General features: G+C 34.1%; 1 protein-coding gene across 1 annotated transcript; it reads left to right on the forward strand.

Annotated features, from left to right (window-relative positions):
* Nucleotides 1–1,131: 1,131 nt before the first annotated feature.
* LOC145635009 (exonuclease 1-like) lies at nucleotides 1,132–11,948 on the forward strand. The gene is made up of 15 exons (XM_081686320.1): nucleotides 1,132–1,443; nucleotides 2,745–2,864; nucleotides 5,180–5,303; nucleotides 5,425–5,562; nucleotides 6,128–6,337; nucleotides 6,533–6,708; nucleotides 6,798–6,870; nucleotides 7,516–7,639; nucleotides 8,016–8,212; nucleotides 8,330–8,384; nucleotides 8,495–8,970; nucleotides 9,069–9,120; nucleotides 11,076–11,298; nucleotides 11,406–11,575; nucleotides 11,678–11,948. Exons 1-14 carry the CDS (start codon nucleotides 1,283–1,285, stop codon nucleotides 11,494–11,496), a joined length of 2,220 nt encoding a protein of 739 aa, XP_081542446.1. The 5' UTR covers nucleotides 1,132–1,282; the 3' UTR covers nucleotides 11,497–11,575; nucleotides 11,678–11,948.
* The last annotated feature ends 5,604 nt before the right edge of the window (nucleotides 11,949–17,552 follow it).

Genomic DNA, 17,552 nt, shown 5'->3' on the forward strand with positions numbered 1-17,552 from the left:
ATTTGACTTCTCACGATCTCTAAGATGTGTATTAATTATACATATCTCCGGTTCTGTAATATACTAGTATGAAGTAGGGACATAAGCAGTAATACGACAGACAAATTCCGTGTATTAATTTTAAAAATCGAGCATGATTTAAGAAGTGAATTGCTATATACCGCCAACGTTTTTTTATCAAACCGCCGACAAAAGTAATGAAGGGACAAAATTACCCTTACTCATTTATAAGTCCATTAAGCTTCAAACTCAATCGTCAACCACCCCAAAAGCAATCACCAACACCCAAGCCGCCACCAGCCATGCAATGATGCAATAACAAGTAATGGAGTAATTATAATACAGAGTAATTTTTTTACAAACAAATAATTTTAATGCTAATAAATAAAAAAGAATAAAAATCTAGCAGTGAAAACCAATGCCGATCGGCGCCCAAAATCGGTCGACCATGACCAACAATCGGAGCCCAAAACCGGTTGGCCAGGGTAACCAACGGTTTTGAATGCCAGTTACCGGCGACGTCAACCGGCTTTGAGCGTCAAGTGAAAGTCGGAGGTGGTAAAAAAAAGGGAAAACGAACTAGTTTTGCCGACCACCGTAATACCAGTCTGTCACCTTCGGGGTATAGTAAGGGCATTGGTGTCCAATCACCTTAAATGTTGACGTTGTTGATAAAAACTGTTGGCGGTATTTACACCCCCCTTTAAGAGCAAGTTTAGCCCCAAGTTTTAAGACTTGGATGTGACATCATTTTTGGTAGTCTCTATTGAAAATGATGTCATCAAATTCTTGTTAAGATTCACTAAGACTTACACAAATTTATCATTTTAGCCCTAATACTTAAATATTTGACATATTATGAAAAAAAGTGTAAAAAAAGAAAAAGGGATAATAAAAATAAAATTTAAGTGAGTGAAGTGAGTCCCAATCTCAAGTTTTAAGTTGAGTATTGAAATTTTAAGACTCAATTTGAAACTTGCTTGAGATTTTTGAAGAAAAATGAAAAAAGTGTTAAATATAAATCTTAATACTCAAAATGATGATGTCACCCATGTCGGAATACGACTTGGCTAAAAACTCAGTAACCCCAGTAAAGGTGCAATTTTCTAACACAAATTCTAACACCAAAACTACTGTACATTCCCGCCAACAACAGAGTTCATAGGCGCCTTTCTCATCTGAAATCTTTCTTCTTCTAAACCTAAAAACCCCTTCAATTTCTCTCTCCCAAATTTCTTTCAATTTCATCGAATTAGTTCAATTATATTTGTGCCCTTAAAAAATGGGGATACAAGGGCTATTGCCGCAACTAAAATCGATAATGTCGCCATTACACATTAAGGAATTACAGGGTTGTTGGGTTGCCATTGATACCTATTCTTGGCTACACAAAGGTGCCTTATCTTGTAGTACCCAGCTTTGCAAGGGTATTCCTACTTCTAGGTCAATTTCATCTCCCTTAAGTTTTGCTTATCATGTTTGATTTTGGGATTTTTTTTTTTTTTTTTTTATTTTTTATTTGTTTGAGTGGAAATGAAATCTTTGATTTTTTTAGCAGTTTTGGAAATACCCAATTGGAGAATTTTGTTAAAAATGACTTTAATTTAAGATTTGTTTGGATGGTTTTGTGATTTATTTGAGTTGGGTATTTGGGCCTTTTGGGGTTAAGCTTTATTTTTTTGTTGTTGTTGTTGTTGTTGTTGTTGTTGTTTATATTAATTTCCTAGCTAATAATTAAGGTTGTGTTTGAGAAGAATAAATCCCAATTGAAGTGAATGAATTGGTATTAATTTTTGGGATTCTATTAGGTTGATTTTATTGTTTAAGTGGAAATATATCCTTGTATGATTTACCATTTTGGAAATACCCATTTGAAGAATCGTAGGAATAATGTTTTTATTTTTGATGAATTTTGACCTAGCATCTGACTATGGTGATAATATTTCAATTGGGTATATGGGGTTAAGCTTCTACTTTTAATGTTAATGGTATCAGTTCCCATTTCCCAGCTATTGAGGGAAACTAAAATCCTGATTACAGTGTTGTTTTTATTAGTTTTTTATTTTTTTATTTTTTATTGACAGCAAAAGCACAATTAAATTAAAAAGTTAAAATTTTGCATTTTCAATTTGGCATGCATGTGTATGCCTGATTGAATTGCTGGCATAGGGGGTTTGATCTAGTGGCTTCCTCTCTATTCTAATGTCATATCTCCAAACCTCCACATAGTCCACATTAGAGGTGGAGTGGAATTACATTTATAAAACTGTAGTTTTGCTGTTCTGGGGTGAGAAAAGACGGTGGATCTCAGAATAAAGTTTACAGTTATTACAATGTCATCAATTTTGACATGAATGGAACACCTTCATCTTCGATCCATTGGTCTCCATCTCAATGTTGATAGCTGAGTAGATTTCTTTTAGCTGCAAAAAATGCTTGTGAAGTGGTAGTCATACACTTGTCCATATAGACTGGAATTGATATTCATATTTGTTAGGATTTCTTTTAAAACTGGAAAGACAAGTTGTCAAGCTGTATACATAATTAATGCAGTTAATATGTGATTGACACAAGTCAAGGGAGGAGATGGCACTCATATGTCAATATAAGATCAGGAAATAAAGAGATTATCAAAAGATAAAGAAACTTTACTATATGAACTATGAAACATTTTTTAGTAGCTAGTCTAATTATTGATCCTCAGCTTTGATATCATATACATACTAACGGTTTTGCATTGTCAGGCACATTGATTATTGTATGCACCGAGTCAATTTGTTGCGTCATTATGGTGTCAAACCCATTCTTGTTTTTGATGGAGGTGATTTGCCTATGAAGGGTGAGCAGGAAAATAAACGTGCACGGTATGCATCATTTCATTGCAAGGAATATGCTGTTTTCATCATCTCATACATATCATGCTATTAATCTTTAAGCTACACTTGAGCATGATGTTTGATGTAATTGTGCATGCCATACACCTAGGTTTCTAATTCTCAGCTGCTCCTTGGAAATAATATTCATTATTAAGGATTGCATGCCATTACTTTAGTGCCTCTAGCACGTTTTCCACTTATGGAAGACTAACAACAAGAAGATTTCCTTACCTATATACAGTTAGGGAGGTTTTGTTAGCCATATCCTCGCTGTTGTAAAGCACAGACCTTTGATTGGATAGACTATTGATTGACCTTACTGTTGTAAAGCTCAGTGATGGATCTAATCTATTGCATTGTAATCTGAAGCTGAAAGTTTCTCAATAATGACTCTATTAACTTTGTCTAAAATGGACAAAATCTTATGTGCTTCCGTTTCTTATCTGTTGTGAAGTACTGAAGTGGGAGCATCTGATCACCAATGAATAATTTTTTGATTAAATTATTATAGTATTTTTGGTTTAGCTTAATTTGCATATTAAAACAGCTCATGGAAATTTGGGATGTGACATAGTATTCATTATTCTTGTAGGCACCTCTAAATACTCTTGCGGCTTTCTTGTATGAATAAGTGGCAGCTTGTTTTTGTTTTGTGTTTGATTATTATGTTGGTTGATCATAATCAATTTGGACTGGATGAAAAACTGTGGTACTTGATCATGGTAACATCAAATCACTTTGGCTACAGCTAAGAGTAAGGTGTATGACAGCCTTGACAGGTTGAGTTGTAGGCCCTTGAATCGCCGATACAAATGCTGTGACGATATAGTGCAGTGCTTTGTTTAAATGCAGGGAACAATTTACAGTGAATATAAGATTCACTCTAACCTCGCAAATTCCGTGTTGTCAGTAGCATGTTGATGTAGTGTCACCTGCCTGTGGTGGATTGTAGGTCTGTGAAACAGATATGGGAGCTTGATTTGCTACACAGTTTTGTTAAATACTTAAATCAGTCCAAAATTATACCACTGTTAGGTGTAACATGTACCAACGAATGTTCCGGATCATGGTAGGGGACTGGGTGGAATTCAAGCAACTATTTTTCTACCATGGACATAAATTACTTAACACTTTGCAAATAATTGGCTTTTTACATGGGTTTCTGTGGCAATAAGCACACATCTATTGCTTTGGAACTCAGTGATTCAAGCATCATAAAATGTGGGAGATGTAAATTGGAAACTAGGTGGGATTTTGCTGCTGCATCTAGGATTGGTGTTACATTAGTTGAAGTTGTAAAGTGCCAAATTTAACTAGGAAACAAGTTGTATCCATGGTGTAGAAAAAAGCTGTATGCTTGTATCCATGTGCGTATTTCTTTTGAAAATAATCATGTGTATTTTGTTCTATCAACTTACACTGGTTACGTGATTTTACCAAATCATTATGAGTTTGGGTTTATATCTGTAAGTTCTGTGATTTTTCTGCTTTACAGTATCAGGGGGATTAAGTGCTTATGAGTCTCTTACAATTTGTGTTAGGGTTGTTCAATCAGCTCCTAGTCGTGAAAATCAAAGGCTATAGGAACCTATACTATGAATAATTTTCTTTGAAAGAGAGTTTGTTATATGAAGTTTGCGTCTTTTTCCTGGCAAGATTGCTTCGGAATTTATCTCTCTTGATCTGCATGACTGAAATACATATTTAAACCCTTAGTTTTGGCGAGTGGAACCTAACATGAGTTCCTTTATATTGAAAATTACTCTAGTTGAGTGAAACCAACAAATTAATTTAAGATCTCTGTTAAATTGAATGTTAAGTATGTGAAGCCTAAGCCAAAAAAATTAACTGGATGCTGTAAACTGAGTGAAGGCGTCATCTTTTAACATCTATCATTTGAATTCATTTCTTTCTAAGCGAGTGGCCTGCTTGGCCATCCAAAGACTACTGTATCAAGGCTGTAATACAATTATACAAGTAATCTCCTTAGGCTGCCTCAGTGCCTTTTAACTTATTACCATTTGCCACATATAGGAGGAATCCCTTGGAAAGGCACTTATGGTCTTGTACTATTGCAGAAAGCTTTTGACAGGGTTAAGAGAACAGAGGATTTGTCTAATGACCTTGATGAAATGACAAAATCATTTTTTTCATGGAGAAAGTAACACATGCGACAGTTCACTTTGAATAACTAATAGTCTAATACACAGTCTGTCTGTCGATTGAGCATGAACTTTCTTGCTGTGAATCCCTTACCCCTAGAATAATGATAAATTCTTAACTTAATTTTTGCTAAAATGCAGCTCTAGGAAAGAAAATCTAGAGCGCGCTATTGAACACGAGTCAAGTGGAAATTCAGCTGCTGCCTATGAATGTTACCAAAAGGCTGTTGATATATCCCCAGCAATTGCTCATGAATTAATTCAGGTACTGCCCGGTCTTCAACTCTGATGGCTCTGGTTGCAGTTACTTTTAGTAAACTGTTAAATATTTGAGTTGTGTATCTCTACAAACGAGATGAAAGTTCACAGGATTTTTTGCTTGCAAGGTTTTGAAGCGGGAAAGTGTTTGCTATATAGTAGCCCCTTATGAAGCAGATGCGCAAATGACATTCTTGGCAATTACTAAGCAGGTTGATGCTGTGATAACAGAGGACTCAGACCTCATTGCATTTGGTTGCCCAAGAGTAAGTAGCAATATGAGCTTCTTAGGTGTAATTTATTGCACCTTCATCTAGACTGGAACTTTGTCATAAAAGTGTTTTTAAGATAGTGTGAAGGATTATGTAAAGCAAATATTGTACTCTGTAATAGGCAATGTATTACTAAGGCCTCTGTTATCTTCTACTCAGCATTTTCCATGCCTAATTAAACAGTTTTCATTTCCTGATGGGACAATCTTTTTATATTTAGTGCTATTGTATCCTTCAAGTTTAGGTATTATGTGGAGGGACAATTGTCTATTTGTCTTACATAAATCCTTGTTTAACTAAACTTGTGAGTTTGTCACATATGCACAATTACAAGACTGATTTCTATAAACTTATAATGTTCACACAAATGGCCACATCCTTTATAACTATGCTAAGAAACAAAAATGTTGTAGTTTTCCCTGTACTTTGTACACCCACAAGGCTACAAGGTTAGGTTACTTGAAAGTTCTCTTTTTTATTTGAAGAAGAAGCAACTTTAAGGATCCTAATTATTTTTAATTTTTCGTCGATGCACTTATCGTATTTTGTTCAACTGCAGATCATTTACAAGATGGACAAATATGGACAAGGTGTTGAATTTCAGTATCACAAGCTACAATACAACAAGGATCTAAATTTTGCGGGATTTACTAATGACATGATACAAGAGATGTGTATCCTTAGTGGTTGTGACTATTTGCCATCACTTCCTGGCATGGGTCTGAAAAAAGCTTATTCCCTAATTAGCAAATTCAAAACGTATGAAAAGGTGAAATTTCAGTTAGCTGTTGTACACACGTTTACTTGGTATATAATACTCTGTTGAATCTCAAAACTGACATGTTTTGCATGATAGTATTATTTATTATTTTACCATCCACAAAGCTAAAGCAAAGATCCTGAAAGTTTATCTAATGGGATTTTGAGTTATAATTTAAGCTATTACGTTTTCTTAATATTCTAGGTAATTAAACACTTGAGGTATAGCTCGGTTGCTGTTCCTCCTCTCTACGAGGAATCTTTCAAGAAAGCAGTGTGGACTTTTCGGCATCAAAGAGTTTATGATCCAAACGAAGAGGATATTGTGAACCTAACAAATATCACAGACAGTATTGATGGAGATACTGATTTTTTAGGCCCATATCCTTGCATAGTCTTCTTATTGCAAATTCATACTATTTTTATATAAATTTCAGAAGTACATGTGATTAACCTTAACCAGTTCTTACATTGATGCCTCAACAAGTAGTCAAAGCCATAGCAAAAGGTGATCTTGATCCGATAACTAAACTACCGTTTCAGGTACTGTATCCTTTGTAAACATTATCAAACTGTATATGTCTTCCTTTTCAATGAGCATTAATTGTTTTGTTTAAATTGAAACAAGCTTTTCTAGGAATTGCTTTCAACTGGGGATTGACTCAAAATAGATAGTTTAGGATGTTATGTACGTTGCTGCCTTTCTTTGATAACCAAGATTTTGTGGAGCATAAGTCAGGCACAGGAGGGCTTTATAATGTAATTTAATGATGCTCTTAAAAAATAAGGCCACAATTGACAATCTATATAGGACAAGCATATTTAACTTGTAGGACTAGCGATGTGTTCAGGATGAACAGCACAAACAACCACACACATGGTTAAAGCTGAATTGTTATAATGCAGAAGCATGTATATATAACTCTGCTTTTTAGCTATGGTGATGTCTAATATTATAACTTAGAAGTGCATAGCAATCAACTCCATTGCATTGGCCAGTGTAGTGGTCTGACATTATATTACGAGGCTAGAATTGCTGTGAAACTATGCACACTTGGGGTAACTGCACAAGGTTAGGCATAACTCATTCAGATCATGAGATAAGATTAAAGACTAGACACAGTAGCAGATTTATGCGCTGTCCATTATCTTTTCCGAACCCTCATTGTCCATTTTTTTACCTTACAGGATGAGAATGGTCATGAGAATTCAGTGTTGCATACATCTTCTCAACTCAAAGATTTTAGACCTGAAAGCAACAAGAAGAAGCTGGATTTGCCTGTACAGAAGAATGTTATGACTAACTACTTCTGTATCCTTGCATTTATCTTCCCCGTTTTTTTCATATATTTTCTACTGTTCTACAAATCTGTTTATAGATTATGTTATTTTTCTTCAAATAGTAACAAAAAATATATAAATATATCTTAGTGTAATAATAGACTTTAAGCTGGTGCAGAATTGATGTGAGAAGAAGACACTGGACATCTACAGAAATTATAGATATAGTAGCCACTCCCAGAATTAACTATAAGAATAATAATTAAGCCCAGAATCAATTTTCTTTCCAGAGATTCTCAATGATTTAGGTCTTCAAACAAACTGAGCATTTTGAGTGTCAGATTTCTTTTTATTTGGATTGGATTTTTCTGCATAATGTTCGCTTTTATGTTCCTTAACTTGTTTAGGTTTTGCATCACTAGAAGCAAAGAGGAAGTTCAGGATCCCTCGAGTCTCACCAAAAGATTCAGATTCAGGAAATGACTCCCCTACTCTGATGAAACAAGTTTTTGGATCCAACAAAGCCTGTAAAGCAGATGATTCACCATCTGAATCCTTGCTTGATCAGGTGGTTCAGGGAGATGACGTGTCTTCTCATAATTCTGTAAGTTCATAGAAAACTTTTTTCTGCTGTCCCCTTTTATACGATGTTATATTGTTATGATTCATGTGGCAAATTCTGGCATGGTTATTTATTTATTTTCCTTAAAATACTCTGCAGATGAAGAATGGGTTTTCCCAAAAAGAGGTTGAAGATAATGACTCTCCAGTTGATGGTAAGAGGGTTAGCTTTATTTTAGATTTTGAATCAGTATTTGTACCACAAGTTTCTGTTGCAATTTTGAAAACCCATATGTAATGCCATTTGACTGTATAACTTCTGTAGGAAGTCTGGGGCAAAATCCTTTGGAGCAATCCCATCGTTCAATTCATAAACCTTGTTTAGTATTGCGTAGGGGGCATGTTGATGAGCATGGTCTCGGAATAGTCTCAGAAAAGGAAAACCTGCAGGAGCAGGAATCCCCTGTCAAGAGCTCTTCTTTTCATCATAATTCAGTATGTGAGCGTGATCCTGATTGTAAAACTAACAGGATGACTTTGAGGCGTTCTTATTTTGTAGATAAGCCAGATGAGGATCAATTATTGGGGTCTGGTAAAAAGGTTGTCATTAAAAGTTCCTACTTTAAGCCTAAGTCGAAAACCACTGGAAGTTTTGTAAATGATAAGTGCTTAGTCAAAGACAATTCTTCTATTGACGGTGACAATAGTGAAGAGTGTTTACCAGAAATGGCTGCAGTTGGTAATAACTATGATGAAGACTTGTATATTAAAAGAAAAGCTTCTTCTAGTCTTGACCCTGAGGTGAGTTTTTAGGTTTCAATATTCCTATTTACTTTTTAGCCGCAGTGCATCTATAACCATAGTTTGTTTTTAATTAATACTGACTTGTGATCTTTCAGGAACACGTAGAGAAAAAGCATGCTCGAACAGATACATATGAGGAAGCAAAAGGTATGCTTCTTTTTGCCTGTAACAGTAGCTTTCTTGACACTGCTGTGTGTAGCTTTCTAATAATCCTATCAGGCAATTTGGTTGATTGTTAATGATAATTGACAATTATAGATTGCATAGAATAACTGCCACCAAATTTTAGTTTTACAACTCCATTGTGATATGTTATAGAAAACATTAGCCGCTACACAGTCTGCAAGACACAATTCGAACATTAGTTAGTATTTGGAAGACACATAAATTCATAAAATAATTCTAACAAGATATTTTATGATTTTTTCTATGTATATTAAATAAATTGCGGTCAAAACTTACAAATTTGGACCTTGAAAGGACTAATGTTTTGATTAATATGGAATGGACTGATGGAGGAAGTGTCTTGTAGAGATAGAAGCTGTGATGAAAATTTAAGATGTACTTCATTTTAGTAGATTAAGCATTCTTGGGTCTTGGTTGGTTCTCTTTGACTAAGAATAGTGTGTGGTTATAATTAGTGAGAGCCATTATTTAAGAGAATCTCTTACACCTCCAAACTCCTTTTAATAGGAGTGGTGTAGTGAAATATTCCCTTATTCCTTTTTTGTTCTATGCACTTTACTTATTTCTAATTTTGGCATACCTTTTTACCATCTTACCCCTTAAACCCCACAATAATTACCATACTCACTCTCTTACTTTATTCACCTTTTTCTTACGCTAACCCACTCACATTCTTTAATATTATCTTAAATAGCGTATCTCTAGTAACTGAGTAGAACATAAAAAGAACAAAGGGAGTATGTGAGAATAGATTTTTTGGTTTCCATTATGTGACGAGATATAGCGAGAACATACGAGGATGCACTGATGCAGCCTTAAACAGATTGAGAGTTTGTTGTGTGAATGTAAACTGTTGTCACTATCGTGTCATCTTCTATAGATGATGAATTTTCTATTAGTGATTAGTAAATCGAGGTCTGAACCATATTTTGTTACTATTCTCCTCTGTACTTACTAATCATCTTGTTAGCTTTTTGTTGTTGAAATTGAGAATTTTCCCTTACAGTTTCCATTGAACAAGATACTTCTTCAGCCACAAAATGTATTTCATGTTGACTTTGGCATGTTTTTTCAAAATAAGTTACTGAACTTTCCTCAAAATAATTTGTAATTGCCCTCTGTGATTTGCTTTTTGGCTGGATCTCTGTAATATGAGTTTCTTTTAATTTGTGAATTTACATCTTATTCCCCATGGTGCTTTCCAAACGTGAAATAGTGTATAGAGGTGGTTATTCCATGTTGAAAGCTAGTAGCTTGACCTACAGATTTATCTGTGTCATTCTCCTTGTTAGTCTGTTATATTGATTCGTTGATGTGATCTCAAAGGTCAGGAGATCCATGCCTAAACACCTTTTGTCCTAGACTCCTAGATACAATTTTATATGCTGGAAAAGTGAATAAGGTTATACGCATACGTGAACAAGATATAATACTTTGTATACTACTTGTTTAAACATTCCTTTTTAAGTGTTTTGCAAAATTCCCTAATGCCATGCTCTTTATGTGAGACGAATTTGGCAGCTGGCAATTTGTTCATATACATTTGTGGACATTTCACCTCTTCACTGTGTTCTTGAATTAGCTTAGGTTTTAGTCAATACTCTTGCATATTTAGGTTCAACAATACAGAAAGAATTTTGGAAGAATATCCTTGTTAACAGTTTTCTTAAGGCTTCTTAAAATTACATCATGTTGGGCTATGACTATTCTGGGGTCATGAGACTATTCTTTACAGTTACATTTATGTAAATGTTGTCAACATAGTGTGTGCTCCTATGCAATGTGATGTGTGATTAATGATAATTTGCTATGGATCTGATGCTCAGTACTCGCTTTCCATCAAGCATTTCCAATTCTTTGGATTAGTGGGATACATCATACATCTTAAACTCTGGTTTCTGTGTCTTCTGGACTAGGTGCTGACCTTTCAGCTGGTGGTGATAAAACAACAGATGTGGAGCCCGAAGAAGAAAAATTTGGGTGCAAAATTTCCCATTTGGGACATTACTCTGATATATCTGGGAAATCAATTGAAAAATTCGTGTCTGTAGTATCATCATTTAAATTTGGCTCATCTGGTTCTCGTGCCAGTGGACTCCGTGCTCCATTGAGAGATGTTAAAAACACTTATCCTAGCAGGTAAGGTAACATGCTTTTTTTTGTTTATCGAAAATGTAGCTTTAACTTTGAATACCTTTTCATCCTATTTTCATCAACCTGCACTAATTATCATATTATATTTACAGGACACCTGCTGCCACTGAGATTGGAAACTTCTCATACATACCCAAGAGTACGAAAATCAAGGTTAAGAGAGCATCATCTCAGAGGCTCTGAAAATTGGACAGTTTGTCGATGAATCCTTGATTGGTTAATGGACATTACGCTTATTTTCAGTGCCTCACACTGGAGGCAGGTAACCATTCTGCAACCTTTTTGTAGTCAATCAAATGCATAGTATCAATATTTGGATTGTCAATTGATCTTAATGCTTTTATTTTTGTTATTTTTGTCACAGCAATCGCTTTAAACTACTACAACTACCTTGTAACCATACAAAGAATCTGCCTCAATTTTGAACATTTGGGTTGCAGTACTGTACTATCGTCTCTTTTTTCTGATTGTAGATTCCAGTAGCTTTTGATTCATTATGACAGTACATCCTTATTTTAGGCCTCTGGCAGCATAATTTTGTATATAGTCTGTCTTCATTGTTGATACACCTCCATTCTTTTCGATGAAATTAAATTGTATTTACACCTTTATATGAATGTCAAGACACTACTCATTCACAGTACACCCTTCCGAGGAGGGACAGGGCACCCTCGTCCCTCCCTTGCTGCTTACAAGAATAAGAGCTACCATTAATGAAGGGTGTAAGTTTTGCACCCAAAAATAAAAAGCTCAAAGGTAGGATGTATACGAGTCGAGTTTAATTTAAAGTACTATTTAATTTGAACGTATAGATAAGATATTAAACAAAAGTAGCATATTTGATGAGTTAAATAAGACATGTTACATGAAAATTTTCATATTTCTATTAATTTGCTTATTCTATAGTACAACAACTTCACAGGCAAAAACCCACAAGGAAAACCCATAAAGCTCAGTATACTTGTATGTACAACAGACTTGATCTCTTTCCTTTAGATCAAAAATCACCTAAAAAAATAAATAAAGACAGAAACTTTTAATTTGTTCTGAATCCTCTGCAAATAAGATTGAGAATTATCTCAAAAAAACTATCATCAGTTAAGATTTTTTTTTTTTGACACAATCATCAGTTAAGATAGCTCGTCATTCATCATAATAATGCAGTTTCTAACGTAATACAAATTCCTTTCTTTGAGAGGAAATGACCTTGCTATATCTTTATTAGCCCGTCTTCTCTCAACAATCAAATGTGGAGGTAACCTCATCATTTGATCTTCATCATCTAAATCCGAACTTGCCTCGTCGCTTTTATACCAGAAAGAGTACTGCTGGTTCCCGCTTCCCGGTATATGAATGGGCAAAGAGGAGCTAACCTTCTGTGTCTTCTTCTTAAGACTCCTCCTTTTCAACACCATTTTCGACGACCCATTAGATTGGATGTTGTTATGCTTGCGCGTCCACTCAACGTTTTCTTCATTTTCATTGTTGCATTCCATGCTTTGATCCGATGAGTAGTCCGAAAACATCACATCGGACTCTTGAAACTCAACAAAATCCATGAAGCTTAGTAAAGAAGGAAAATCAAAAGAAAGGTTTTCTTCAAGTGTTTAGCGAGTCTTGTAGCTAGGCAGAACCCTTGAATCAAATCCTGTCTACACCACTGCCTTTTTTGACTATTTAAAAAACTCGAGAAAAATTGAATAATGATTTGGAGGGATTAAAAGATGAGTTTATTATGATGAGCAAGAAAAATGAAGAGTATGAATTGGTAGTAAAGGGTGTAAAGTAAATGGGTATATATAGGAAATGGGAGGTGAAGGGTATCAAATAGGAAAATGGACCCTTAAAAGGGAATATAAATTGGACAAAATGAAACGTAATGGCGACATTGATATTGTGTATGGTGTTTGGGTTCCGAAACTTGCTCTTGTGTTTTCTTTCAGCCCACGACTTTGTTGGAACCTAATCTTGGTCAATTATTTTATTTTATTTTAAGGAAATAACATATTTCAATGGATTTTATAGGAGAGAAATTCTAATTTAATAATGTCATTACTCATAAGGAATAAATAGTGACACTCGTATATGCTTAATGATTCCTTCATTAGGGGAGAATTTGGGGATTGGGATGTAATTTCTATGGGCTGTATTTTCTATTTTTGATACGCAATAAAATTTCAAAATTTTATTTATTTTTATATTAAATTTAGAAAAAGGCATTATTTCTTACTTATGTCTTTGTGCTTAAGTTAGAAATAAATAGATGCAAAGACATTCATTTTAAGTTAAATATTGGGTGAGTGTTAATTTCAATTAATTTCGAGTGATCTTGACTTGGCCTAACTTTAATTTAGGCAGTAACTTGTTTGGTTTAAAATTGAGGATAATTGATACAAGTTAAATTCAAGTCATATTAAATTCTTATTATCAATTTTGGGTCAAAAATTTGATCTTACAATGAAAGATAAGGATAAAGTATAAGTAAATTATTTGGTCATTATATACTTTTTTTTTTTTTTTTTTTTGTAAGGAAGAAGAACCCTAACGCCCTACTGGGTCAGAACCTCTCACAGACTTGGATTAGTGGGCTAGGCATGCACTTTGGAAGTGGTGGAAAGGTAATGAAATTCCCACCCCTAAGTGCCTCTAGTGGAATTTTATTCCATAAACCACTGGTTTTGGTCATTGTATACTTGCCATTAACAATTTTATAACATTTGTTCAACAAAATAATGTTATCCAAATGTTGTAATTAGATGAAGTGATAAACAAACCCTCTAATTAGTAATGTTTCTCTAGGTATGCTTATCTATCTTTAAATTAAAATGTATCCATACACACATCTTTTAGTCTAAATTTGTTATTGTGTCAATCAACAACTAACTACTTAAAATCGTCAAATATAGACATCCATTAATCCAAACTTATCACCAATTCACCATTAACACATTGTGATAAGCATCATGAAATAATAACTAAATAACCAATTAGCATCTTGGAAAACTAAAGATAAATCCCACCACTTTATATAAAATAGTTTAAGTAAAGTTGAAGCTATCACCCAATTAGGAATGAAGTGTAAGTAATTTAGTAAGCATATATAAACTATAGTATAAATTTTACCATATATAAAGATATAAAATCAATATATAATTATAGATCTTGCTTGACAAAAAGTCTTAATAAAAAGTTTGTCATTTTGTATAGAGTTGACACGTAAAGATGAATAATCCAACCTAAAAGCTGCCAATCAAATCCTTTTTACGTCTAATAGTATTATTTAATTTAATGCATTAATTAATTTATTTCATTTTTTAACAGCATTATATGACCAAAGTGAACATGTACATCCGAGCTGGAAATACAAGCTAATTACGTTAGCCTTAATCAGAGTGATTATGATTAACTTAATTAGAGTTGGAATTGCTAAGAGAAGTCTTTATTACCAGCACGTAACCATATTCTTAACACGTGGCTAATACATTTTATATTGGATATATTTTTGGATTTATTAGATGCTTTGTTAAATTATATACGTGGGCTTTTCTATTCAAAAAAACAAAAATTATACGTGGGCTTTTAATTTTGATGTGCTGTACTTTAAGAAATTCTGGAATTGTCGCTTCCAAGGGAACATATTTGACAAAGCTATTTCTTGATTTATTTTACGTAATACTAGTAGTATTTTATTTATTGGATTTTTCACCATATACCATTGAGTTAAAGCTTAATTCACTATATACCATATAAAACTTTCTAATACACCATATAACCTTCAGTTTTACGAAAATTTCACAACTTGCCCTTACCGTTAACTCAGTTAGTCATTAACGTTAATTATGCCACAAGGCAGCTTATAATTGGTTCTTATTAATATTCTTTATTTAATTAACTAACTTTAGAGAAATTATTTTAATTTTTTTTTAAAAAAAAACCACCACCTTAGCCAACGCCGCCACCAGCCTAACCCTGACCCTACCCCCAGCTGGCCGGCGATCGTCCCCCCTCCCCGCCGGTGAAATTCCCGACCCCAGCCACCTTTCCCTCCGGAATTCCCAGCCACCACCTGCGAGTATCCCTATCCCTCTCGAATTCCCAAGCACCACCTACGAATTCCCCTTTCCCTCCCGAAATCTCCGGCCACCACCTTCGCGCGGCAGCCTAAATCCACTCCCACACGTCGCCGCCGCCCAACTTGCCGAAAACCACCACCCCGAAACCCTAAAACACCAAAATCGAAACCCTAGATTTTGGTTTTAGGATTTTGACATACGTGGTGGTTTAGTTTGGGGTGGAAATGGCACCAATAGGGGCGAAATTGATTCGTCGGCGCGGGGGAGGGTGGTTTGGGAGCTGACCGGTGGTTAGCGAAGGGTTCTTCGAGGGAGATGGGTTGTTTCGCGACCGGTGGTTCGATTGTTCTTCTAGGATTTCGCCGGTGGTTCAAGAGAAAGGGAGTACGGCGGCCCGACGGGAGTATTCTCGTTGAATTTCAGGTCAGTGCGGGGGTTGTGGTCGGAATTCGGCGCCAGCGCAAGGGTTATGGTCGAGTTTTTCGCCGACCGGTGGTGGCTGGCTGGGTGGAGGGACGTGGGTGGCTGGGTTTTTTACTTTTTTTTTTTTTTAATTAAAATTATATAATTATTTTAAAATTAAGTAATTTAAAAGGGAACCAATCATATGTTGCCACGTGGCCTTATTAGCCTTAATGACTAACGGTATTAACGTCCGTTAGTCATTAATGACATGTTGTGACATTTTAGTTAAACTGAAGGTTATACGGTGTATTAGAAAGTTTTCTATGGTATATGGTGAATTAAGCTTTAACTCAGTGGTATTTGGTGAAAAATCCATGTGTATGTGTATGTGTATGTGTACACGCGTATTTATAAATGAGTAATACCATATTATCAAGAAATTTTTAATTGTTTCCATTATTCAAAGTAAAAGTTTCATTTCTAACGATTATAGTTTGAAAATTATTCCATTCTTAATCTTTGGCAATTCGTCATAAGTTTGATTATCAAGTGCTTGAAGAAATAGTTCAACCATGAGGTGAACAAACCTAATTTAGATGTTTAGTTCGTGTTTTATGTTGTGCTATGAGATACCAACATGACATGAAGTTGACAATCTTGACATGCCCTAGTTTCAAAACTCACTAAAACTTATATTGAACTAACGTAATCATTCCAATGTGAATCTACTAGGCAATAGCAAAACATATGTGCCGAGCCCTTGACATGATCTTTAGGATGAGCATTGAATGTGTAAGCTTATAGTTACCTGAATATCTTCGGTTATGTATAAATGAAAATTATAAAAAGTTGATATTTGAAAAATTTATAATCAGCGGAATCTAATAATTAAGATCTCTCATGCTAATTTAAATTGATTGTATAAATCAAAATATGTGGTCAATTTTATTTTATTTTGACTAAATGAATAGTAAGTGAGCCGAATTGTCATAAAAAGAGGTAGTATATCCAATGTTTAATTTGGAGTACACAATTTTTAATTAATTACTACTGTGTTTTAAAGTATTGTAAAGACCTTTCTTCTTCTTCAAAAAAAAAAAAAAAAAAAAAATGTAAAGACCTTGTGCATCAAGTATAATTGTATAATATCTTATCCAAAAAAAAAAAGTATAATTGTATAATACTAATAAATTATGCATTTTTTTGTATGTGAATAATACTTGTAAATTGTAATGAGTTCTAATTGTATCATGACTAGTTCTATCTTTTTCTCAAACAATCTAATAAAGAAATGAAATTTGTTGTAGAAAAGTTCTAACAGAATCAATCCTAATATTTGCTTAATTGCTCAAACAAATTGACCTTTGGATCCTTAATTATCTTTTATTCTCAAGTATTTTAATAATCTTTAATCTTCTTTCCTTGAGACTTAGGACCTGTTCACATTTACCGAACTGAACTGAAGTGATTGGAGCTGAACTAAAATTAAGTAAATGTGATCAGGCCCTTAGGTGAACTAAAACATTCATTTTTCCTTTATTTTCATTTTATATGCTTTATATATATATATATATATATATATATATATATATATATATATATATATATATATATATATATATATATATATTTAAAATTACTATATTGACAGGAGATGATAAGAAGATGAAGTACACGCTATTTAAAATGTTAATTTGACTTGGGTAATTGGTCCGCATCAGCTTATCAATAAATTTCAATTAACAGAATCTAATATAGTCT

Source organism: Chenopodium album, chromosome 6, assembly GCF_948465745.1.
Source record: "Chenopodium album chromosome 6, dcCheAlbu1.1, whole genome shotgun sequence".
Classification (NCBI taxonomy): domain Eukaryota; kingdom Viridiplantae; phylum Streptophyta; class Magnoliopsida; order Caryophyllales; family Amaranthaceae; genus Chenopodium; species Chenopodium album.

What these genes read in the sequence shown, in the direction of transcription:
- LOC145635009 (XM_081686320.1), top strand. Translation starts at nt 1,283, where the DNA reads ATGGGGATACAAGGGCTATTGCCGCAACTAAAATCGATAATGTCGCCA. An exon ending in TTGCATTTGGTTGCCCAAGA is followed by an intron (nt 5,563 to 6,127) that starts GTAAGTAGCAAT and finishes GTTCAACTGCAG; the next exon opens with ATCATTTACAAGATGGACAA. An exon ending in GATACTGATTTTTTAGGCCC is followed by an intron (nt 6,709 to 6,797) that starts ATATCCTTGCAT and finishes ACCAGTTCTTAC; the next exon opens with ATTGATGCCTCAACAAGTAG.